This window comes from Uloborus diversus, chromosome 4 (assembly GCF_026930045.1).
Source record: "Uloborus diversus isolate 005 chromosome 4, Udiv.v.3.1, whole genome shotgun sequence".
NCBI lineage: Eukaryota > Metazoa > Arthropoda > Arachnida > Araneae > Uloboridae > Uloborus > Uloborus diversus.
This window is the reverse complement of record NC_072734.1, coordinates 64,551,735-64,576,986: the sequence shown is the minus strand read 5'-3', so window position 1 is coordinate 64,576,986 and position 25,252 is coordinate 64,551,735. Positions and strand designations below refer to the sequence as shown.

At 32.4% G+C, this 25,252-nt stretch overlaps 1 protein-coding gene across 1 annotated transcript; it reads right to left on the bottom strand.

The window, feature by feature from the left end:
- LOC129220278 (putative transmembrane protein 183BP) lies at positions 1-24,785 on the bottom strand. The gene is made up of 5 exons (XM_054854664.1): positions 24,548-24,785; positions 19,005-19,088; positions 18,498-18,569; positions 16,586-16,775; positions 1-2,316 (listed from the first exon to the last, which is right to left on the bottom strand). The coding sequence occupies exons 1-5, from the start codon at positions 24,600-24,602 to the stop codon at positions 1,566-1,568; spliced, it is 1,152 nt and encodes a 383-aa protein (XP_054710639.1). The 5' UTR covers positions 24,603-24,785; the 3' UTR covers positions 1-1,565.
- Positions 24,786-25,252: the final 467 nt, after the last annotated feature.

Below are 25,252 nucleotides of genomic sequence, written 5' to 3'. Positions count from 1 at the left end.
TTAAACAGTTAAATTTTGTTGTTTATTAAGTTGTATATTTCACATTTTCAAAACTTGTTTTACAGTCTTGAACATTCACTGGTTACTTAAAATATCAACATATTTCTCTACAAATGATAACAAAAATCAATTTCTTTTTCAAATTTAATACTTGATCCACATATGTGATCTACTGATCACATAAATTTGATACAGTGTTTTATTTTAGCTTGTTGCATTTATAATGCATTACTGGACTTAGATGTATAATATGTTTTTTTGGTTTATGTTTTAATTTTTGCAAAGAAAATGGTAAGAATAGAATAGGAGTACATATTGGCTCTTGGTGACTTGTTTGCTTATTTACTCGGGAAAAAAATGTTCATATCTGACAATAATTCTTTATGGCTTGATAAATTTATTGGATTCTGTCACATTTTAAACAAGCTTTTAATGCTTCATTTAGACAGATTTTTTTTTTTTTTACAATGCAGTTAAACTCTTAATGGCTTAAATTATGTATTTTGAAGATTATTTTGTATTATATTAGAGCTTTTAATCTTGTTAAATGTTTTATTCAACTGGCATATTTGAGACACTATTTTTCTCCTTCATTTCTTTCTAATATTTTCTGAAAGAGTTCATTAAAATGAAGAATATTACTAAATAAACAGTTATTATATAACATAGTGTAAATAAATCTCTTCAAATATGGGGTCCTAAATGCACCAATTGAAAGAAAAAATATTTAAAGTCCGCTAAAAGAGAAAATGATGTATGCTTAAGGTGACCCATACGTCCCGTTTAGAATGGGACAGTCCTGTTTTCAGGCAGCCTATCCCATTTTCCTTGCACATTGGGTCAGTATGCAGAAATGTCCTGCTTTCTGAAAGTCAGCAACTTACTCGAGTGAATTGAAAAAAAAAAGTGAAAGAAATTTGAGTACAGGTGGTAAAACTTAGAGCAGTGATCAAGTTAGCCACATTCGTGAAAAAACAATAGCAACAAATCGAGCTAAGTATTACCACGTGATTAGTAGACCAGTATGTAAAGAAAATGGTTACCACATTTGGCAAATATTAGCCAATTAACCTTTTTTTATAAAGCACATTTAAGAAATTAAGAGATCAAAGTAGCACTTATTATGTCACCTTAAAAATTTTGTGAGTAAAAATAAGGGGAATGTGTTATATTTATCGATGTGCGTTTATACAATTGAAACTTTTAAAATTATCAAAAGGTGGTGCATTTCTTACATGTCAGCTATTTTTGGCTAATTTAAGGAAGTGTTTTGGCTATTTTCAAAACAACTTCGTCCAACAACTCTGACCTGAGAGGTGGAAACACAAAACGCATAGTGTCTAAGTTCTTGGATTAGGTTTAATTACTGATAGTGATTGCCTATGTGTTTCATTATAAATCTGTCTATTGAAATTTACAGTACCTTTCTGTTTAATCTGTTCATTTCTGTTCTGAACCAGTAATTTTTTCAAAAAATAGTAATAAGCATACAGCTGCCTAAAATTCTAAAACATCCAGTTTTGTGGGAAAAAAATTCTGGTCACCTTATGTATGCCAGAACCAATTTAAACCAAATATAGCAGCATATAAACTAGAGTATTCAAAATTGAAAATAGTTTGCAATAGCAACAAATCTTTAATGCAGCCAATGTACCCCTATTCTGCACTCCAGCAAAGAAAATTAAACTTTTGAGGTCTACAGGATATTGCGGATGCCACCAATTCAAAATGGCAATATTTTCAACTGAATCAAGTTCCACGACATCGCCGTAAACGCCACTTCCCCTCGATGCTGGATTTTTTGTGGCCTGACAATAGGTGGAAAAACAAAATGTGAGTTGCAGCTTCTGGCGCCTCATATCATGAGCCAAATTAATGCGCACATCCGACAAGCGGCTTCCCATGACCCAGGGTGGAATGGCAACAAAGTGGGAACAAGACACTTTCAGAATCTTGCTTCCTTCATAGGGGTTATGATTCACATACTTCTCACAGTTCTGGCGGTTGTAGTCTTGGCTCAACCACAAATCTTGAATTTCATTCCCATATGAAACAGGTGTGAGAGGGTCTGATGACAGTATTTGGAACTTGAAATGGAAAATCCACTTTCCATTTTTTTGTATCCGCCACATGGATGTGCAACAAAGATTTGACAAAGAATGAACGTCCGAAGATGGCACGTGTCCTGAAAGGGGACCCGTGAAGAGGGGGTACATGTGGAATAGTGCACGTACAACATGCATTTTCAAGCAGAAAGAGCCCTCGATGCATTCGGGCTGAAGACGTTGTGGAAGGTGATGTTGTGGTTCATAAAACCTGAAAAATTAAACAATTGCTGTCATATTAAACATAGATAACTTATGAGTTCATACGCTGCAAATTGTGAAATTCAAAAACATTTTTTACGTCAAATTTCTTACAGGGTACCTACCAAGTTTGGGAAAACTTTAGTTAGAGAAATTGAGAATAAAGCTAAAATGTGATGAAAAATTTGGAGGGAATAAGCAAAACATCCATAACATCCGTTACTACTGGCACCTGAATGCAGAATGTAATTAAAATTTAAGGTATTAAAAGTGATAGATTTCGTTAAGTTACTCCCATCTTTAAAATAAAATCTGTATATAAAGCACTCCCTTTTTTTCGTTAGTACATGAGCAGTAGAGTCTTGACTTACGTAAGGGATGTGTTCCCAGACCCATCATGTAAGTTGAAATTTTGCGTCGTGAAATTTTTATTAACATACCCAATTATTTTAGAGATTTCAAACACCCCTCAAACTATTTTAGACCATTTCTTACCTATGTATTACAGTTTCTTGCATGAAGAGCAGAATTTTTATTGTATTTTTTAAAAATCTGCATTATTCAACAAAAAATACTGTTACAATGCACAGAATCAGTGATCAATGGGGGAGAAAGACATAAAACAGCATGGTAGGTACAGTATGAAGTAATAATAAAGCACTGCACTATAATAGTACTGTACAGTAGATACAATACTTTTAAGAATTGAAGATGATTTATACTACACAATCTCAGATTGTTATTCCAATAAATTTTTAAATAGTTTAGTTTTAAATAGTACAGGTGCTTCACCTTTAGTTTTATAACATTTCCATCTGTGGTAACACCCTTCTTCCAGGGTCTTAATAATTCACAATACAAGAGCAGCTTCCAAGTTCATACTGTTTGCATTTTGGTTAGATGCCACTCTGCAAGTTTCATATTAAAACTAAGTTTTTGACTTTCCCGGTTCGAATTTGCCTGATTTTTCATTGTATGTATGGAAGATTCACTCATATCTAATTGTCCTGCTACCTTCGATCCACATTTTAGTTGTTCAAGTGTATCAAGAATCTTTAACATTCTTAAATCATCACAAACTTTCTCTTTTCCTTTTCATCTTCACAATCTTAAGAATTTAAAATAGAAATGAAAAATGTGGAGTAGTTATTTATACACACTATCAAAGCGATGTTTAGACTAGTGCAGTGTGGGAACTTGAAGTTTACAAAACCAATATTTAGCAGTTGATAACAAAGCCGACACTTAACACCTGTGGTTCCTTTCAAAATATTTCCGTGTTGTGAGAGCTTAATTCGCGTCATCTCTAAAATTTTACTCGTGAAAAACTAACATTAAAGCCATTTCGCATAAGTGGGATCGCGTTGTAGCGGGAGTCGACTGTACTTTGGTTATGGGCATGCTTTATTTCTATCACAGAAGACTTCATCGCTCGACTTTTGAAAGGGCTGTTATTGGGAGTGATTGGCAGATACTTGTTGAGCAAACTAGATATCATAACTTTTTAAGGCTGAGGGTTTTTGGATTTAGGATGAAGGCTTTCTTTTTTGTGCTGAAAAGTTAAAGGTTTTCTTGGAAGGGAAATTTTTACAACAGGGTTGTTTTTAATGAGATATCACAACTTTTTGCATTGATATTATTACTTTGTCTGTATTTTTAGAATTGAGAACTTCAAGTCAGAAAATGTTCAATTGAAACAACACTGTTTTGTGTTTTTAAGGAATAATAATGGCAAGCCTAATTTTACGTCAAGTTATTTTCTGACCATTTAAATTCTATATTCGTTTTGCGAGAATTGGGCCGTTTAAATTTTATTGCAATCATTGTATCCTATCTGATGCAAAGAAAACTTCTTGGATAATAAAATACTATATTTTAAATTATATTGTTTTCGAGTATTTTACAACTTCACTATAAATTCTATTAGTTTCTTTATTTGACGGATTATTCAACATTTTCATGAAGGTTTTTTTAAAATGTTTTAGAGCTTGCGGGCTATTTTAATCAAGCTTTTCACTTTTTATAGAATGACTTTTTTTCTTAAATCATACATTATTTTACATTTTATGGGATAATTTTAATTGCTTGGAGATTTATATTTCTTTTGCTGGAGGTCTTTGTCTTGTTTAATGCCCAGTTTTGTTTAAAAGTTCATTATAAAGACGAAACAACGCATGTTATTACCAAGCGAAAAAAAAACCTAAGTCATTAAATATTTTAAATTTGAATGTGTCAGAAGATCTATACAACTGCATTCAATGTCAAATGACGGAAATCCCAAATTTCCCACAGCGACTGCGCATGATGCACGCGGACTTAGCTCATTAAAAGTCTTGATTAAATTAATGGCAAAAATTTTGTGTGTAACAAATTACTGTAAAACACGGATATCCACACACGTATTTCATATATTTTCAATTAATAATGTGTTATGTTTGTGAAAAATGCATTAATTTAGAAAATAAGCAAACCAATAAAAAAGTGCTACTTTTTGCTTTCAATTATAAAATTAGATGTATCATATTCATATGCGTATAATTTCATATAATATGTCACGCAAAATACTCTGATGGTTTAACCCCAGTTTCGCGCTGACATTTAAAATCCCCCCCCCCCTTAAATATATTAAGACTGAAAAACAGAGGGGAAGAAAATTTTGTATAGGCAAAACTTGGGGGGGGGGGGGGGGAATGCATTCTAATTTTTTTCATTAATATTTTTCTCTACTCTGAGCTAAGTCCGCACGTATGCGCAGTTGCTGTGGCAAATTTGTGATATCCGCGATTTAAGGTCTAGTTGCAACTGTTGGATTTGTTTTAGTCTTGATTGAATTTCATTTCCTAATACAACTTTTGAATAACTGTTAGATCTGTTCTAACCAGGGTTGCCAGACGTCCCGGATTTCAAGGGACAGTACCGTATTTTGAAAAATTGTCCCGTGTCCCGGGGAACTTCCATACGGGACTGCTAAAGTCCCGTATTTTAATTAATAACAATATTTGACAAAATGAGACATTATTTTAAGGACAAAAAATAAAGTAAAACAAAAAATGTGAAATGAGCAATAAAAAAATCATGTTGCAGTCAAAAAAAAATATTTTCGTTTTAATTTGGTTTTTGTTTTGGCGGCAGAACACAAGGAGCCGAATGATTGCTTCCTCTTTGCTCGTTCACTAATGACTAATGTTGGAAATATATTTCTGCGCATACGTCCTCAACCGCAATGAAAACGATCTTTAAACTGAATTCGGCGACATTTTGTAAGGGTTAACGCTCTGTTACGTTTGAATTTTTCAGATTTATCATGAAGGGAGTTTCTACGGAAAGTACCCGTTAAAAATACACCATATCCAGTAATTGCCCTCAACTTCAGAAATCCCCCCCCCCCTTTCACTCCTAGAAGCCTGTCCCGTATTTACTGTTCTTAAGTCTGGCAACCCTGGTTCTAATCTTTCAATTTCAGTCAGAGATTAACAAACCCTATGAGCTGAGAGTAAATACATAAAAATTTAGGGGAAATTAGTGATTTTCAAACTGTCATTACTCTGGCCCATTATGTCCCTAGGGGTTGAATTTTCGTATATGTACTCAATGGTCCCCCAAAAATATGCATACCAAAAATCATTACCATAGTCCCCGGGGGGCAGTGACAGAACCCCGGGAAAGTACAATATGGGGGGAAGGGGGTCAAATGGCACAAAGGCACATCAGTAGGGCACAAGGAATGTGTGTGCGAAATTACAGCTTGATTTTGTTTTTCGTCTAGGCTGTAGCTCTGTTAAAAAAAGTGAAAACGGGGATGAACAGGGATTTTCTAACTTAAATTTCTCCGCCCCCTGATGGTCCAGGGGATCGTATTTTGGTTTACGTCATCAGGGGCCACTAGAGATTGAGTGTACCAAAAATCAACTCTGGGGGTCTTCACAGGGAGGGGGGGATTATGGCGCTTTTCTTAAGAACATGAAAATTTCGATTTTTTGGAGGAAAAAATATTTTAACTTATTCAACAAGAAATAGATGCATAAATTATACGTTTTCCATGTAGTCTTTCCAAAATTTAATGACCGTGTCTCTTTTTCAATAAAGGGAACATCAGAGACGGGATGGAGTTGGTGTCCGTTTCAAATATTATCAGAGGATTTGCTTTCATTTTAATTTGTTATAAATTTTCTGAAAGTAGAACAATTCTGCATGATGAATACGTGTGAGTGATGAGAGGGAGAGAGATCAAAAATGAATAAAATAAAATGTTTTTCCTCTCCTTTATTTATTGTTTGTAATAATTCTGACCACTATGCTCTCGTCTTTCATTGATTCATTTGCACCTTGACAATCATTAAGAACTAGTTTTGAAGTTTGCAAATAAAATATTTTTAATCCCTCCAATCGACGATTACTAGATTTTCTTCATAAACTAGCTTAAATTTATGCACAATTTTTCATTTTATTTTACTATCATATTCTCTACCATTTTTAAACCGATTGTTTCAATTTATCATTAGATGATTTTTATTAAAACTTTCAGTGATGTTGGTTTTCGCTGTTGGAAGCAGAACAGTCTGTTCTTAAGGTGGTTAATTATTTTTTGTAAATCATTTTTACTTTCTTCGATATCTGATACACATAGAAGGATATTTGATTCGTCAAAGGTTCTCGAGTAATGATATTCAATGAGAGCTGAATAGCTGAATCCATTGTTGAGGATTTCCGAAAAAGATCTGTCACGGGTATTTGTGTTGATCCATCTTTTATGGCTATGCAACTTCAATTTTGGAAAACTTCCAGGAGAGCCCCCCCCCCCCCCCCACTGTAACGCCTGAATAACATCCTCTTTATCATCAAGAGTCATCTAAAACTGTGTTTCTAGAACTGAAATTTTGAAAAAATTTATAGGAGAGAGCCCCTGATTCCCCCTCTCTCCATAACACAATCAAAGACAATACTAGAATTGCGTTTTTTGGAGAATCAATTTCGAAAAACTGCCGGGGGAATGGCACCAAAATTCACCTTTCACTAACATTATCAAGATATATCAAAAAAGCATTTTTAAAGCTACAAGTTCGAAAGTTTAAGTGGAGTGCCCCTCTCCCTTCCCTCTCTCTCATCAACATTATTAAAGACGCTCTGAAATTTGATTTTCAGGGCTTCAACTTCTCGAGAAAATACTGGGAGAGCTTTCGAAAACTCTTTTTCTTAACGTCACAAAGGTCGGCTACAATTGCAATTTTAGAGGATCAATTTTAGAAAACTGCCATAGATAGCCTAAAATAGCGTTTTTAAGACTTTAATCATGACAATTTTACGAGGGCGAGCCCCCGAATTTTTTTTTTTCCTAACATAACCAGATTGTCTAAAACTGCATTTTTAGAACTTCAATTTTGAAATCTTATACGAGGAGAGTCCCTGAACCTGTCCCTTCTCCCTAACACAACGGTACACTATCTACAATTGCATTTTCAAAGTTTCAATATTGAAAAATTACCGGGAACGGGCCGCTGAACCTTTTATCCACCTAACATCACCAGAGATCGTCTAAAACTGTGGTTTTAAAACTACAATTTCAAAACTTTTCTGGAGGAGAACCCCCCGAACCCCCTAGCTAGGCAAGTGGCTATTACATTTCTGTTTAAAAGTTTATATTGTATACGTCTAGTAATGACTCAATCCCAAACCAGAAAGTTGAATTCAATCTCCTTGTTGTTGTTCTTACGTTTGAAAAAAAATAAAATAAAAATAAAAATAAGGTATAATAAAACTCAGGGGTCTCCAAAACTTGTTTACTCAAGGTCCACGTATTAAATTTTGGGAAGGCGAGGCGAAAAAATTCAACAATATTTCAGTTCAAATGGTATTTGTCAGCGCTACCCCCACCCCTCTCCACACCCCCATGAATTTGACTGGAAATTAAACACTCTAAAAACTGTTATGTTTAACCCAATTCGAAAGCGGGATAATATATTTTTTTGGGAAGGAGGGGGGGGGGGGCACCCCTGGGCCTTCATGGGGCTGTGATACAGAGGGGTGAAAAACCCCAACTTGTTCTGTCGTGTAAACTGTACTTAGTCGCGTTTATTTTCTTTCGTCTTTCTTGGCGGCAGATTTGCTTTTGTTGGGGTCTGAAATTTGGTTTTTTTGGCGGCCGAGACGCTCCCCTGTCCCATGATTTTTGGGGCAAAATTGGAAAATTCCCTGACATTTTTAACTATGTCATTTTCCCTGACAATTGCAGGTTTTCCCGGTGCATACAAACCCTGACTTTCAAAAAGAGTATAAAAAGCTAAAGAGTAGTAGGGACATAAAGTGCAACCCCTATTTAATGAGAAGAAGGGGACACAGATCAATGTCTATTAACTGTGAATGTAAGCTTCATCAAATTCAAACTTAACAAATAAATAAAGGTGTAAGGAATAACTGAAGTGAATTGCTGCTACGTAGTCTTTATTGTGCAGGTCTGCATCGGCGTACCCACTGTGCGGGGGAGAAAGCGTCCTTAAAGGGGCCTCACAGCCCAGGAAATTGAAAAAAAAAAAATCTATCACTAAGAGTTATTAACGTTGCAAATATACAATGCTGGCCTATAAGGAGGAGCCCTACAGATTTTGTTGCGTGGGAGCCCAAATTGTCTAGATCCGGGCCTGTTAGTGTGAAGTTAAAAAATAGTTAACTGAATTCAAATGTTTGACTCAGTGGTCGGAAAAACTACATAATATTTTGTAGCGAACTGCAACTACTTTAGCATTAATGTAGTTTACTACAACTACAACTACTTTTTTCAAAATGTAGCAACTACAAACTACTTTTAAAAAGTAGTCGCTACTAATCTACTTTTTAGTTACTTTTAAAAAAATAAATAAATAAAAAGCATTCACTTATACACCGTTTGAGGATTGAACAAAAAATTTTATAAAATGATTTAGATTAGTAAACTAAATCATTTGAACATAGTACATTACCAAAAATTATTTATTCTTTCCTTCGCTTGCTGAGCTAATTTGTCATTCAAATATTTGTAACGATTTTTACGCATATTCGCTGCAGGAAAGGATTTAAAAGTGAAAGGAATTCAACCTTAAAATTTTTAATCCTTTCCTGACAGTGAATATTTCATTCAAGAAGTGCAACGCGGTCACTTGAAAACGTAAATAGATGCAGTCATAATTTGTTTTAAATTTTATAAAGACGTACATGTACATAAAATTGATTTAGATGATGAAAAACATATTTGAAACAAAAGAGAAAAACTTTTATTTTCATTATATCAGTTAATTTTATAGGATTTTTTTTTTTTGCTGGAACTGATAAATTGATTTTGAGCTTCTAGCTAGAGGCCTGGACCAAAACACCATCTCCTTTCTTACGCCACTCATAAAATGAAATAAAAGCATTTTTTCAATTTCACCGAATAACCTCAAAAACTTACATTATTTAATAATTGACTTGTATCATGTTAATATATCCAACACTCAAATAGTAGAAAAGTTGCTTCTACATTTGAACAAAGCCATTGCCTGTTTGGTGATATTTCGATAGTTGAAATTGTAACCGTAATTCCAGTGGATTAAACCTAAACTCCAGTAGATAGCGTTCATAGTTGACCCCCCTTACCAAAAAATATTTTCAAATTATCATGCCGTGGCGTGCGTTTCATTGTTGATGACGTCAGGAGCGTTACTCGATCATTCGCTAGTATATATATAAATATATATATATATACATATATATATATATACATATACATATATATATATATGAGGACATCTAAGTAAAAAACATAACTAAGAATGCTTACTTTATTTCAATGTGGAATTTTAAACTACAATGGACTCGCGCAACAGCGCGATTCTATTTACACGAAATGTATATTTTGCGAGCTTTTCTCGAGTAATGAATTTTGGAGCTAATGCGAATTCCTCACCTCATAACACGAAAGTTTTTGAGTGGGAATCACGGGGCTTAAGTATCACCTTCTTTACTGGCTACTAAATATTAGCTTCGTGAATGAACTTTCCCTTTAGATTCACTGAAAGTGGAAGTTCCTCAAACGAAACATCACTTTGTTAATTTACAAATCGCCACTACGCATCTTTTTCATTCTGAATATGAATTTGATGAAACATAATTTCACATAGGCGGCTGTTTATCTAAAGTTTGAAAATGGAAGGAAAAATAGAAATCTCTGACAACTGAAGAAATGTAAATATTTTAGATATACTTGAACAACTAAAAAGTATGTCGAATATATTCTATTGTACAGAATTATTGCAGTGTTTCATTTTTTTATTGCTACGTACTATACGCACTGCACTGTTTCATTTTATGCCATTATCTCCCACTGATTTTTGTGCAACTTAACAGTATTTTTATTCAATAACACAGCTTTTCAAAACAAAAAATACAGTGAAGATTCTGTTCTCTATGTCTAAATTTGGTAATAGGAGGTTAAGAAATGGGTAAAAAGAATTTGAGGGATGTTTTCAAATGTCTCAGAATTATTGGTATGCTCATAAAAAATCGTATATTTTCCCACCTTTTCCACAACGCGAAATTTCAACCTACGCTAGGAGTCTTGGAACGCAACCCTCACGTAAGTTGAGATTCGACCGTATATGCAGATGACATCTGACATGGATACCGAGAGCTTTTTGCTCGACGAGCATATTTGCAAGAAATGGAAAAATTTCCGTGATCATACATTTCTGTAACACTGTAATATTTGTTGTTAGGCGGCCAAAAGACAGTTCAATATCATCCTCTTCCATAGCATTTACAGTAGCTTCCATACTAGGTGGAGTGGATATTGGCACAATAATCTCATTGACATCTAAAATGTTCATCCACGGGACATTCTCATTTACCAGAAAACAGAAACGTGGCATGGGCGCCATTATGCAAAGTTTTAAGGGGGGGAGGGTCAGATATTTTCCCCATGGTTTAGCAGGAGATGTTCACATGGAAACTGATTTCCGTACAGATTAGAACTATTAAAATTTGACATTTTTAATACCTTATTTATAATGGCTGGAGAAGAAATGTTTTTACAGTTTTGCTAAGAAAAAAGTACTAGAAGCAAGGAAGTTCTAATTTCTAAAAGGGGTAGGGCATGAGCCCCCACTTGCCCCCTATATGGGCGGCCATGAAACGGGGGTACTACATTGACAGTTATCGCTTATTCTTTTCTTCTTAAGCCATTCAATGTGACTATTGGGGAAATGTGGAAATTTCGATGCTAAACAAGCTAATGTCGTCAAACAGATAGAACGTATGGTGTTAATCTGACGTCAGCTCGTATGTTTTAGAGTCTTTCGAATCTGATTGGTACAAGTTTTACCTCGCGTAAGACTTGCACCAGTCAGATTTGTTTGAAACCTCGTTTTTTCCTTTTTTTTTTGAAATTTTATTTTAAAGTAGTTTCCAGAAATCGCTACAAACTACTTTTTTTGTATCAAACTACTCGCTACACTACTTTTTTTGAAAAGTAGTGCGCTACACTACAAACTACTAAAGAATGTAGCTACTACAGTAGCGTTGCTACTTGTAGCGCGCTACTTCCAGCCACTGGTTTGACTTAACGAAAATTTGTTGCATTTGGTTTCTGTTGTACAAAAAACTAAAACTTTTGAGTTCCATTTAATTATATGGCAGTTTCAACATGAGGGAGACATTGTCCGATATAGGACTGCAAATGGGTTAATGGATCAAATGTTTCATCTTCTTTTTTTTTCTCATTGCTTTAAAAATTGGCTAAAAGTTTCAAAATTATTGTTCAAGATTTTGTAATGATTCTACATGTTTTCTACCTGTGTTTAAATTACAGTTTTCTCTTTCAAGAGACTAGTCACTTGTAGGTTGCAATTTTAAAGAAGGATTAGATACTGCATGTTTTTAATTTAAAACAAATTTTTCCTCCCCCTTTTCTGTAACTACATCACATTTTCATATTTATCTCCCTTCTTAAATCTGAAAAAAGTAAAATCATTGCTCATAAAAAGGATACATTTCTATACATTTATAACATTATACCAATCACAAAACTGCATTTTCCCCATTAAATTCAGAATCTCATAAATGAGAGCTTGTTTAAAGTCAAGCAGATCCCACTATAGGGCCTGTCGGGGTAATTTGGGTATAAAAATGACCTACTTTGAACTTTCCGGTACTGTAATAAATTTTTATATACATATTTTTTTCTTTTTTTTGTTTCAGCTTAGCATTATAACTTTCCAGAATTATTACTACAAATTACATGTTAATAGACCCATTCCCTTATACATAATGACAATGATAAAGTAACCCGCGTGTTTCAACAATGAAACTCGCGCCACGGCATGATAATTTGATAATATGTTTTGGTAATGTTTAACATGAAGGGAAATGCTTTATCGTGACAAGACTGAACTCCATCCGGTGACTTAACTGTTTTACTTGTAAGACTGTCATTTTAGGAGAATAAAGAAATGTAAAAGTGGGTCAACAATGATCGCTATCTACTGGAGTTAATGTTTAATCCACTGGAGTTAAACTACCAAATATAACTTAAACTACCAAATCATCACCAAACAGGCAATCACTGAATTCAAATGTACATAGAAGCAAATTTTCACCCGTCATACCATGAAGGGGGACTTTCTAGTTTGCATATAAATGGCAAACATAAGTTTCACTATACCCAAATTACCCCATGGATAGAGGAATTTGGGTATAGTAATGGTTAAAGTGCAAAGCATTGTTTTAATAACAACCCTACTAAATGTTTTTAAACTCAGGTTGAATGTAGGTACAATATAAATAATTGCATAGTATGAATACTAACTTTTTTGAGAAATAAGATGGATTTTAGGCTAAAAATAGTTCAATATGACAAACTGTTAATGGACGGGAAGTATTTTTTTGTAACAGAACATTTAAGCAAATTTAAACAACCTTCCATTTCATTTTTTAGCATATATTACCTTGGGTAGTGAGGATGCATATTGTACACGCCTATGTTTGTAGTTCAATAAAACTATTATTTGTCCTTCTGATTGGTAAAATGTAATGTATACTCAAATTCCCATATGTTTTTAAACCATTAATTACACAAAAACTAATTATGTTCAAGGTTTCAATTTAATACCAAATTAAAGTAAACATATGTAATGTCACATGTAAAATATGTCTACATACCTAAACTTTGAAAACATAGAGTGGCAGATTAGTTAGCAGCCCTGTTTGGAAGTTGGTTTGCATAGCATTGACATCTTCGAAAAGTTGAATTTATTTTTTATCAATTTTGAAATATGTGTTGGCAACATTTTTCAGCATATGTTCATAGGTAACAATGATGTTTATAACAGTGAATATTTGTAGGGGTATCAAATGAGTAGTTTTTATTTTATTCAATAAAATATAACTTATACCCAAATTACCCCAACAGACCCTATAACCCTCTTAACTATAAGTATTAAATTTACGCCCTTTAAATCTTTCCATTGAACTGTGAATAACCAATGTCGCACAAAATTTCAAAATACCTGCTATATACTTGCTGAGTTACAAGGAATTTTTTATCAATACAAAACTTGTCTAGAGTACCTTGAATGTATGCATTGTAATTTTTTGTTGCATGCACTGTCATTGAACGTACAGTTTCGGCACAAAGCTGAACATATACTAATTTAATTGTTAAAACTTTTTTTATTTTATTTTGGAAACTTGACACGGATTAATTACGAAATTTATTAGTATGACTAGTTGCATGCTCGGCATTGCACCCGCTCCCCCAAAAACTAAAGAACTGTCCAGTTGATGTTTTTGTAGCACTCTGACATCAGTTTCTAATGCGTTAAGGAATAAATAAATGCGCGTAATGCAGGGTTTGAAAAACACCAGTAAAACATATTTTTGGCAAAAATCCCAATGCTAATAATAGTTATAAAATATACAAGTTATGAGTATTTTTAATCAGCACAAAAGATGAAAATATATGCATTATCAACTATAATCTGCGCTCACGTTAAACTGAATTATATCTGATAGACTATATCTGAAATATTTATGTACAATAACAATCAGTTTTTTACATAAAATGACACATATTGCTTGGTTGATAACATGAACTAATGCATCAAGACTTAAAAAATACCAATATGCATTAATTTAATACCAAGTCATCAGATTCCAATTAAGCTTTAGTTAAAATGATTAAAAGCAAACTTTTTTGTTCAACTCTGTTTCATTTAAAGAAATCCTAACAATCTTAATTTGACGTGTTCTTTTCACTGTACAAAATGTTTTTTAAAAGTAAAAACTGGAAGGAAAAAAGTTATTATAATTCGAAAATTCACCCATGTGAAGGGAACAAGTCCAAGAAAATAAACATAATTAGCTGCACATCCTAAATTTACCAAAATATGAGATTGGTAATGATAAACTTACACTACAATAAATAAACATAACTGAAGAAATAACTTTGATATGCTGAAAAGAGTTAAAAACGTAGGCTGTAGAAAATAAAAAAGGGCAGACGAAAAATAAGGTTATGTCCAAATAGAGCAACCAATTACACGTTTAGTTGTTTTGATTACATCAGTCCCACTGAAAAAATTGTTAAAATGTTATTTATTAACACAAATGTAAAATGGCAACAGAAAGAAACAGAAATCATTGCTTAAAATAAAAGAGAAACAAAGCTAATTTAAAGTAAATTTCTAAATGAAAAAATTGCTTTCAAGAGCAGTTTTAGGACTTATATATCAGAATGAAAGATGAATTAAACTAATTTAAAATAAAATTCTAAATGAAAATGTTGTTTTAAGATTTGGACAGCAGCCAAAACATTCTGTTTTGAAACAATTATTAGAATTTTATTTGTTCTCATGCAAAATGGCAACAAGAAAAAAAATAAAAATTTCTGAATAACGTAATGTTAATTAACGTTTTAATTAATATCTGGGTCATTATACAAAACACGTAGGTTTTTGAAGTTGGAATAATTTATGAAAAAAAAAAAGTTAATTTATATTGCTCATTTTAGGCACCTTTTTTACTCTCACATAGTTAGTCACATTTTTATTGATTATTTTATAACTTTCTTTTGTAGCTAAAATTTTGGACTTGAACGGAGGGTAACGGATAGTAAATATATATTTTAAATGTTATTTTAAAACTTTTCATTTAAATAAACTAGCATATTATATGAGGAACACGATTTGAACTAATTAAAATTTACACATCTTTCTTACAATGAATTTAAAAAAAAAGTTGTATGCTCCATTTCTGATTGTAATCCTCCATTACATCTATACTGTAATGGAGGATTCATATATGGAGGATACAAATACTTATGTTTTGCTATGCAAATTGTGTTGATTTAGAGTTAATGCAACATGCTATTTAGAATTTACCAAAAAAAAGTAATTCAATTTTAACTATAACTTTTTTTTTTTTTTTTTTTTTTTGTACACAAACAATTATTTCCTTTTTAAATCAAGAATTGAGGATACACAAAGTTAAGGACCTAGTTGACTTCAAAAAGAATAATGTTGAAATTCTTTCACACTAAGTTGTTTAGCTTCACTATGAAGACCCAGAGTTGAAAAGGGCTAACATGTAATTCTAAACCTCTGTAAAAAGCCGCCAATACTGCCGTCTACAGGAAATCCTAATACTTAATTAAATCCTGAACGGAGGATACAAGAAAGACTGTTACAGTGATTCAAAAGATTATGAATGCGATATATTTTTTTATTTTATAACATAATTCTTTTAAACTATTAAAAAAACATAAAATGAATCAAATTTCACTATTAAATCTGTTATATTTTTTGTATTGAGTAAATAAATGAAAAAGTACATGGGAGGAAATGTGTTGAGACATGTAACGGAGGCATGCATACAAGTATCCCTCTGTTAAGTTAAAAAAACAATTAAAAAAAATTATAACATTATTAATTTGTATTGATCATTTTCAAAATTTGTTATACTTTTCTAAATATCATAAAAAGGTGTTTGAAAATAAATATTTTTGAACTCAACCACCCTGGACCAGAAAAAGCTCATTTTTCATAGAATGATCCATCTCCGCTAATTAAAGTCGTACAATTACGAGATTGGTCTTATTGTTTTCTTTGGAAAATTTCGAATCAATTGGTACCTGGTTTGAATCTTGACTCGCAGTGATTCTCAAGAAGTTCAATGTTCAGGTAGACAGACAGACGCGAACAGATATTAATTTTTATTCATATGAATATCTTATTTAGCAACTTAGATCATTTGCAGTGTATATAAATTCTTCATCTTACCTTTTGTACATTTTTATCCAAAATGAGTACGTCCTAGAAACCAAATATGAATCTTTACATATAGAAGCAAATATTTTTACGTCTTCAGGTCTGACGAATCCACTAATGAGAAACCATACATCAATTGGATAGACATTTCCTGGTCTTTTATCAAGTTCTTCCGGCTTTACTTTGGATCGTGATGGCTTTTCTGCAAGTTTCAAAGGACATTTAATGTAGGTACAAAGTGTAAAAAAATCATTGATTTTCTTGAAAAAAATAAAAAATGTCCGATTGAATTGTTTCATTTATTTATTCATTAATTTTTTTTTGGATTAAATTTGGATTTTCTTCTTGTTTTTAAAGACAGCATAGAAACTCAAATTGTAAATTCCTGTAGATATTTGTATATAAGTTGATCCTTCTATTTTTACGAGGAAAATCAGGAAAAAATAGAAAACTCGCATTTAAGATTAGACCCTACTTTCTGAAAAAATTGGGAACATTATCCCGCCGCTTTTGAATATCAGTGTTACGAAGCAAAGGAAAACGATATATAATAAAGATTTTTGGGTCAAAAAAAAAAAAAAAAAAAAAAAAAAAAAACTGACTGCAGAATTGAACAAAAGGGTTCAATTCTGCAATAGAGATTTTTGTACGGGGTTCAATTTTGCTGTAACAATATTTTGAGGGTTTATTTTGAATTAATATCAAGAAAGTTTTAAGCCATGGGGGGGGGGGGGGGGGCATATTACACTATTTAAAATTAAAAGAAAAAGAAGAAGATGAGCATTATATCTTTATCACAACTATTGGAAAAATTCACGAACACGGTAATTCTCACTTTTTGCTTAGGTGGTCTTTTACTCTAGTTATTTAGTTTTTATTTCACAGACAGACTGTAAAATTATAGCAGAATGTGTTGTTCAGCGTCTGTTTAAAAGGGTTGTGGACTAAAATCTGGAAAATATTCATGTTTTTAAGTGCCATTTTCCAAAAATTTTTCATGGAAATTTAGGAAATTCTGCCAGCGTATAAGTTGACCCCCTAACTTTTAACCTCATTTTCAAGATTAAATTTCTTCATTTATGTGCGAGTACATACAGTAATTTATATTTATAAAAATGAAATAGATGTTTTTAAAATTTACACAAACATGGGTAAATTTAAATAAAGGTACTGGTTTATGTAGTCGGTTTATTTGATGACATCAATGGTTAGTGTTCTGGTTAGTCACCAGTGCAACCAGTTCCACTATTCAAACATACCCTATATTTTAAGCAATGGCATATTTAAGGGGGGTGCTGCAGAGGTCTTGCTCCCTCTCAAACAAATTTAATACTACTCACTGTGAATAAGAATTATAACATTTTCAAGCTTAAACTTGGAATGTTCTCATATTAGATTTCGACCCTATCAAAATAAATTTCTTAAATGCACCTGATTTCAAGTATTAATTCACATAAAACTCAAACAATGTGATGTAAAATCACTTTTAATTCAACTGCATATGATTCATTTAAACCAAATTTTAATCGATGATATAGCAGCATAAATACATACCAAAATAGATAAAATTGAGGGGATAAAAGAAAAATAATTTAAATTTAATTTTTTTTTTCAAAAATAACATTAAAAATGAATTTAGGTTTTCTTTTTTCTTTCTTTTTTTTTTTTTTTTTTTTATGAAAATTAAGCTTAATTATTTGTATTTTAAGCTGAAAAACTTTTTTTTTTCTTTATTATTTTTCTCTCTCTTTGGGTTGACCTTGTATGTTTAAAATCCAATCAGATGCAGGAACAACAGCTAATGAAAACGAAAACTTAGCAATCACTTTGATTTGGAAAAATTCTAATTAAATAACATGAGAAATATGACACATATGTGCATTAAAACTATGCACAAATACAAGCAAAAAAACAAAAAACTTACTTTGAGATTCATTTGTATCTTTTGAAAATTCAAAATCTTCTAGGTCTTTCTCAAACCAAAGAGTGTCATCTTCTAAAAATCACATAAAGAATATAAAATCTAATGTAATTTTGATAAAATTTAGACCAAGGTAATGCCACAGTTTCCAAGATAAATGTCAATTGTCAAGAAAATTAAAAATTGTAAGTTAAAAATAAATATGAAGGAAAAAATGTAATTATCTAATCCATTATATCTCAACAACTCTAAATTAGAAAAAAAATCATTTTAGACACATAAAAAAGTTATAAAAAATACAACAATCTATTGAAAAGAAATTGCATTTCTACAACGAGGTGAAAACCAAGAGTAAAATTTGCAACTTCAAACACAACTATTATTTTTGTTCTAGAAAAGTCCCTATATATAGATCACATTTCTCACTATCAGTTGATATAGCAATAAATATAGGAACAAAAGGTATGAATTTTGACATAATTTTCGGAAAATTTATCAATAATTACATACCTTTTTGTTTCAGAACAGTCCCCACTGATTTTCTTAATCTACCAGTGCGAGCGGGGGAATCGGCAAAGTCCGATAAAGTTACATCTAAAAATACACAAACACATTCACTGAAATACTTAGAGAGTAACACAGTGCTAATATCAATTAGAAAAAAAAAGAGCCATAGACAACTTGTACAGGTGAGCAACTACGCTTCACTTCCAAAAGCAAAGGGGCCTTGCCCCCTCACTTTTCAGAGTTAAAAAAATTAATGATTTATTTTAAAATATGTTTTTTTTACTGGGTGGATTGATTTATTACACAAAAAGTAAAAACTAAAATTTCACTTAAATGGACTTATTTTTAAGACTGGAACTTTGAATACAATGAATTCTACAATAAAATTATAACTAATTGCTTCACTTTAACCACAGGGATGCCCACAACCCCTAAGAGCAAAGCGCACCCCCCTAAATATTGCAAAGACCTCCACAAAAGCAAAAGCTCCCCCCCCCCAAATGAGGAAAATACCCCTCAAAACACCCATTCCCTAAAAGTTTCAATAGCATGAAGTCTGCGTCATGATCCCCCCTAAGTGGGCACCCCTGTTAATCAAGAATAATTCATTTTTTTCATTAGGAAATAAATAGTAGTTCTTTATTATGATTATACAAATTTAATACAAAAGTTCATTTGTCTGTACTTTTTCTATATTTAACTCATTCACAAATTATTACTTTTCAACTTTTATTTTGTTCCATCTCACTTTGTTTCATATTTTTTCAGAAAGACGAAAATCTGTCAAAAGGCTGAAAACTTGTACCCCTGATCAGAACACTGAAAACCAACAATTCTGTACTTTACACAAAAACAGTAAATGGGCCATCCCACGAAAAAGCAGAAATTTTGTCCCACATGTGACAGATCTATATTTAGTTTCAAAACATTTAATAAGCCTAATTTTTTTTAGCCTAAGAAATCGCATGTGTATGTGTGATTTCTTCGGAAAAAGATATTTGTTTGTTACACTTTTAAAATATTAATTTTGGCGTAAAATATTGAGCTGTCACATGTGGGACAAAATATCCGATTTCTTGTGTAGTGGCCAGGGTTGCCAGATTTAGGAACAGTAAGTACGGGATAGGTTTCTAGAAGTGAAAAGGGGGGGGGGGTGATATTTTTGAAGTTGAGGGCAATTACTGCATATGGTGTATTTTTAAGGGGTGTTTCCCTACGTAGAACGTCTTTTCATGATAAATCTGAAAAATGCAATCGAAACTGAGCATTAAACTTTACAAAATGTCGCCGATCAAAGTATAAAAATATTTTTTATTGCTATTGACGATGTATGCGCAAAGATATACTCTTATTTACATTTGTCAATGCTCCAAGAGGAAGCAATCATTCGGCTTCTCATAGTCTGCCGCCAAAACAAAACCAAATTAAAACGAAAATAATTTTTGCGTTTGCTGCCACATGATTTTTTATTGCTCTTTATTCCACAAATAATGTCTCGTTTTGTTAAATATTGTTAGTAGCTAGAATACGGGACTTTAGCCGTCCCGTATGGAAGTTCCCTGGGACACGGGACAATTTTTAAAAATATTTTTATATAGCTATTTTTTTTATGACTGCAGCTTAGGAAATATCGGCTCTCTTCCCGAAAATTTTCCGAAACTGAAGTTTAAAACAAGCAGTTTTGGGTTATCTTTGTTGACGTTGCTAGAGGGAGGGAGATTCAATCATCTCCTATCGAAAGTTTTCGAAATTGAAGTTTAAAATGCAAATTTAGGCTGTCTTTGGTGACGGTAGGGGATCTGGCGACTTTCCTCCGGTAATTTCTAGGCACTATTATCAGGGGTCTGGCCAGAGGATATTTGGGTCCGTTAACGGACCCTTCACAAAAATCCGATCAACCAAAACGGACCTTTCACAAAATTCCGATCAAACAAAACGGACCTTTCACAAAATCCCGATCAAACAAAACTGACCCTTCACAAAATTCTGATAAACAAGATCGGATTTGTCAAATTGTTTATTGAAAGAGCAAATCTGAAAGCAAAATAACGCATATTTCTGTGTATAAACCGATAATTTTTGGAACCTTTTTTAAAGTCAAATTAGAGGGATCACCTTATACAAAATCGGCTAATTTTGAAAAAAAAAAAAATCGGCACTCTTGGAATGCTCCTGCAAACGATAAATAATGGCTACTGCCAAATAAATATAATGGTTGTTTGTTTTATCACAGCTAATTAGCAGCAGTGTTTTTGTAAACTTTTCTGAAAAGGCATTGGTAAGCACTTTTCTCCGCTCATGATTTAATAAACAATAATAATCTATATCTGCGAAATGAACTTAGAACTGCAAAGGGATAGTAAGGGTGAGGAAAAAATATGATCGCTTCAGATAGTGTTACCAACTTCAAAATTATCACCACTGAGTGTCTGGCGTTGAACCTTTATAATGACTTGATTAGAAAATATTCTCATCATTTTGCCAGCTTGTCAATATTTGCGTTTTTACGGTGCGGTGCGATGTTTAATTGTTATTTTGGGAGAAAATTATATGGGTTTTGATTTTTCGATGCTAACAAGGATGATTAACTTTAAATAAAGTCTTTTAATTACCGTATTTTTTTCTTTAGATGTCTACATTTTGAAAAATGCAATCTTTTAACATCCGATATGAGAATCACATTTTGTTCTTTTTTCAAGTTAGCTTCGCTTTATTAGGATTCAAATAAATGAAAAGTCTCTTTATTTCTGTTAGAACTCTCATTTCAAGTTTTTAAAGCAAAATTCCATTTTCTGTTATGAGTCAAAACTTAAAATGCTAAATAAATAGTTTATTTTATTTTATTTTTTGAGTCAACTGTGTCCACAGATATTAATGATATGTTTATTATAGGACTCTAAAATGCAATTTTAAAATAATTTTATCAAAAATATTTCTTTTACAAGCTGTTTTTATACTTTTGATGCCTTCACTTTGAGAATTGCGATCTCTTTGCATCCGCTATGGGAATTCGAATTTTTAATGATTATTACGCTTTGTTAAGAGGTAAACAATTGAAATATCTTCTTATTTTTGTTAAAATCACGGAATTTAGAAGTTTAAACCAAATTCTGTGCTTTTTAAGAGTGTCTTGGGTCAAAAAGTTAAATGCTGAACCCTATTCTGAATTTTATTTTATTTATTTATATTTTTGTTACAATTATTTTAAGTACTGTACAGAAATATGTCTAGTATAATTTAACATAATGTAGAATGGTAGATAAATATTGATACTTGAAAGAGCGATGCCCCCCCTCCCCCCGCCAAATATCAGAAAAAAAATCCAGAATGATTTTCTCGACGTAGAAGAGGAAAACACTCAACTTTAAGTTTAATTGATGCTGTTTGTGCCATCTCTAAATTCTAAACTTTCGTTTTAACAAAAAAAAAAGTTTTTTTTTTTGCGAAATTTTTTGATTTTTCACAAAATTAATTCCTTTTTCACAAAATTATTTGATTTTTCACAAAAAACGGACCCTGTGAAAAATCCTGGACAGACCCCTGATTATTTCAAAAACCTATTTTTTGCTATATTTGAAAATGATAGGGAAAACGTGAAACTATTCTGAACCGAAATATTTTTCGGAACTAAAATCTATTTTAGGCTATTTTTGGGAAGGAAGAGTTTTGGAGCTCTCAAGTGGATATTTCTAAAAGCACAATTTTATGCTATCTTTGATGACGTTAACAAAACTGGGAAGCTTTGGTGGATCTTTCGGATATTTTTCGATATTAATATCAGAAAAATACAACTATAGACTTTTGTCCATCTCACTTCGACGATTGATGGGTATATGCCCAAGCGCCGTGAAAAGTTACATAAGCCAGGCAGTTCTCCTACAGAGTTTTTTAGAAAATCGTTTTTTACACATTGTTTGATAACGATGGGACAAAGAGCGGGCTGGGGTTTAGTGTGCCCTTACAAACTGTTTTTTGAAACTGAGGTCAATTTCAAACTGAGGGGGGTGGGATTATGGGGCTCTCTAAAGATGCTAATTGAGACTATCTTTGGTAGTAATGTTTGGGAATAGAGGATTTCGGGGCCCTCCATCGTAAAAATTTCAAAAAAGAAATACGAAAAATGTCATTAAGCAAATTTTGATTACATTAAGAAGGTCTGTTCTCTAAAAACACATTTTGGATTTTAAAGTCAACATTTTCAGGCTATGTTTGATGAAGTTAAGGTGGAAGGGGTGAATCAGAGATTTAATTGGGTCCTTAAAAGATTGGTGGTTTAAACAGCAAATTTTTCCGAGATTAAAGTCCTAAAACTGCAATTTTAAGCTTTCTTTAGTCTCATCAAGGAGGTCATGGCATTCTTTTGGATCTTCGTTTTGGAGCCACGTTTAAATTTACTACCCGAGGCAAGAGCCCTTATCTGAAACAATGCAGTTCATTCGTAATTTTAATTTGAAAAAATGCTGTAAAGGGGGAAAATTACAAAATTTTAGTTTGTTATTCATATATGTTTGACTCTCAGGGGAGTCGCAATCTTCCAGTCTCTCCACGCATCCGCAATTGTTGAAAACAGAATTTGTTGTTTGAAATGCTTGTGACAGTATCTAATCAGTATAGCTTTTTAAAAATATAATGTATAAATATGTCTTCACTGTTTATGTCTATAAAAGTTTGGGGGGTAAACATTAGTGGCCGCCCTGGGCCCTGAGTGCTCCATTTAGTAGGCACCCTTTCATGCTTCAGGAGGGGGCCATTTCCCTCCCCTGTATCCGTGCCTAATTACCGGTTCTGTCACAAATTTTGCAACCAAATGAAGCATGTGTGTAAAGAGTTTCACTGGGCCAACAAATTTTTAACTCCCTGCTCTTATTAATTTATGTATAGATGAACTTATGAGGAAAATTCCATACAAATTGTCCCACACGTGACCGTAGAATCACCCAAATAGAGCAGTGGCAGAAAGGACTAGGGCGTAAACATTACTTTCGCACAATTTTACAAGACGTATGTCTGTAATTCTAATAATTAACTTTAACCTACTCTTGTGTTGCATAAAATTTTAACTTATATGACTCTTTATCCGGGGGAAAAAAAAAAAAACATGGTTTGCAAAGAATAACAAATTACAACAAACGATTTCTCTCACTTCCCTTGCTATTAATAATTATGTGTCGATAATTTCCTGATTCACGAAAATCAGGACTAGCAAGGAAATATTCGTTGATTGTGCAATATATTAAGCACATTTCTACAAAAACAAATTTAAGAATTGTGCAAACTTTAAACTGAGATCGCTTGGGAATCATCAGATGTTTAGGAATGAATATTTATTCTACAAATTATCGTTTGATTAAATAATAAAGTATTTAAGTATTTATATGAAGTGACAAAATCAATGTTTACATAGCTTTTAGAACTAATACATGATCAGTATGACATATTTATTACGTAAAACGCCAAATTTTATTGAAAATTGTATGAAAAAGGAAAATAATGACAGATATTTATATTTTTTGAAATGTAAAGGAAGAAAAATTTGAAACTCTTACCTAAAGCGACAGTGCGATTGTTTTTCTTGGATCCTTTTCCGTTAGTTTTAGGCATTTCGTTAGATGGCGTGGAGAATTAAGTTTCTGTTTCATGAAAAAGTTTAGTTTCGGTTTTTTGTTTTGAAGAAAATTTTAAAAAATAAAAAAAATAATTAAAAACTCGTAGAAACTTTAAAGAACCCATCTGACCACCACCAGCGCTGGCCTCCATGGCCACAAGAGCCATAAGCTCAACGGCAAATGCGCCTGCGCTGAAGTTGCTAAAAATCGCTTGCATAGCCTCAAAACCATGTTTGAATTACTGATAATAAAGCAATCACACTGCATAAATAAATTAAAGCTCAAATTTCCGAGTTAAGTAGTATTTTAAAGCAATAGCTTTCGATAATAATTTAGAAAAATACAAGAAATAAATTGACGATAATATCCACTTGCATTCGTTGGAGAGTATAAATAAAGGATTCTGGGATCAACTGAAGTGCAGTGAGGAAAAAAATGATTTTAGGATACCCAAGGTAGTCAGTCGGTCAGCGATGAGAAGGTTTTCTTATACAGTTTTTAGTTGAAAAATAAAAATTTTAAACTTTTTTGAATGCAAAAGTTGAATTTGAAGTGAAAATTTGTGTGTGGTGCAGCTTTCCAGAATTAGATTGTTTCACCATGATCGCAGTATCAACGTTTCGGAAAATGAAAATAGATTGTATT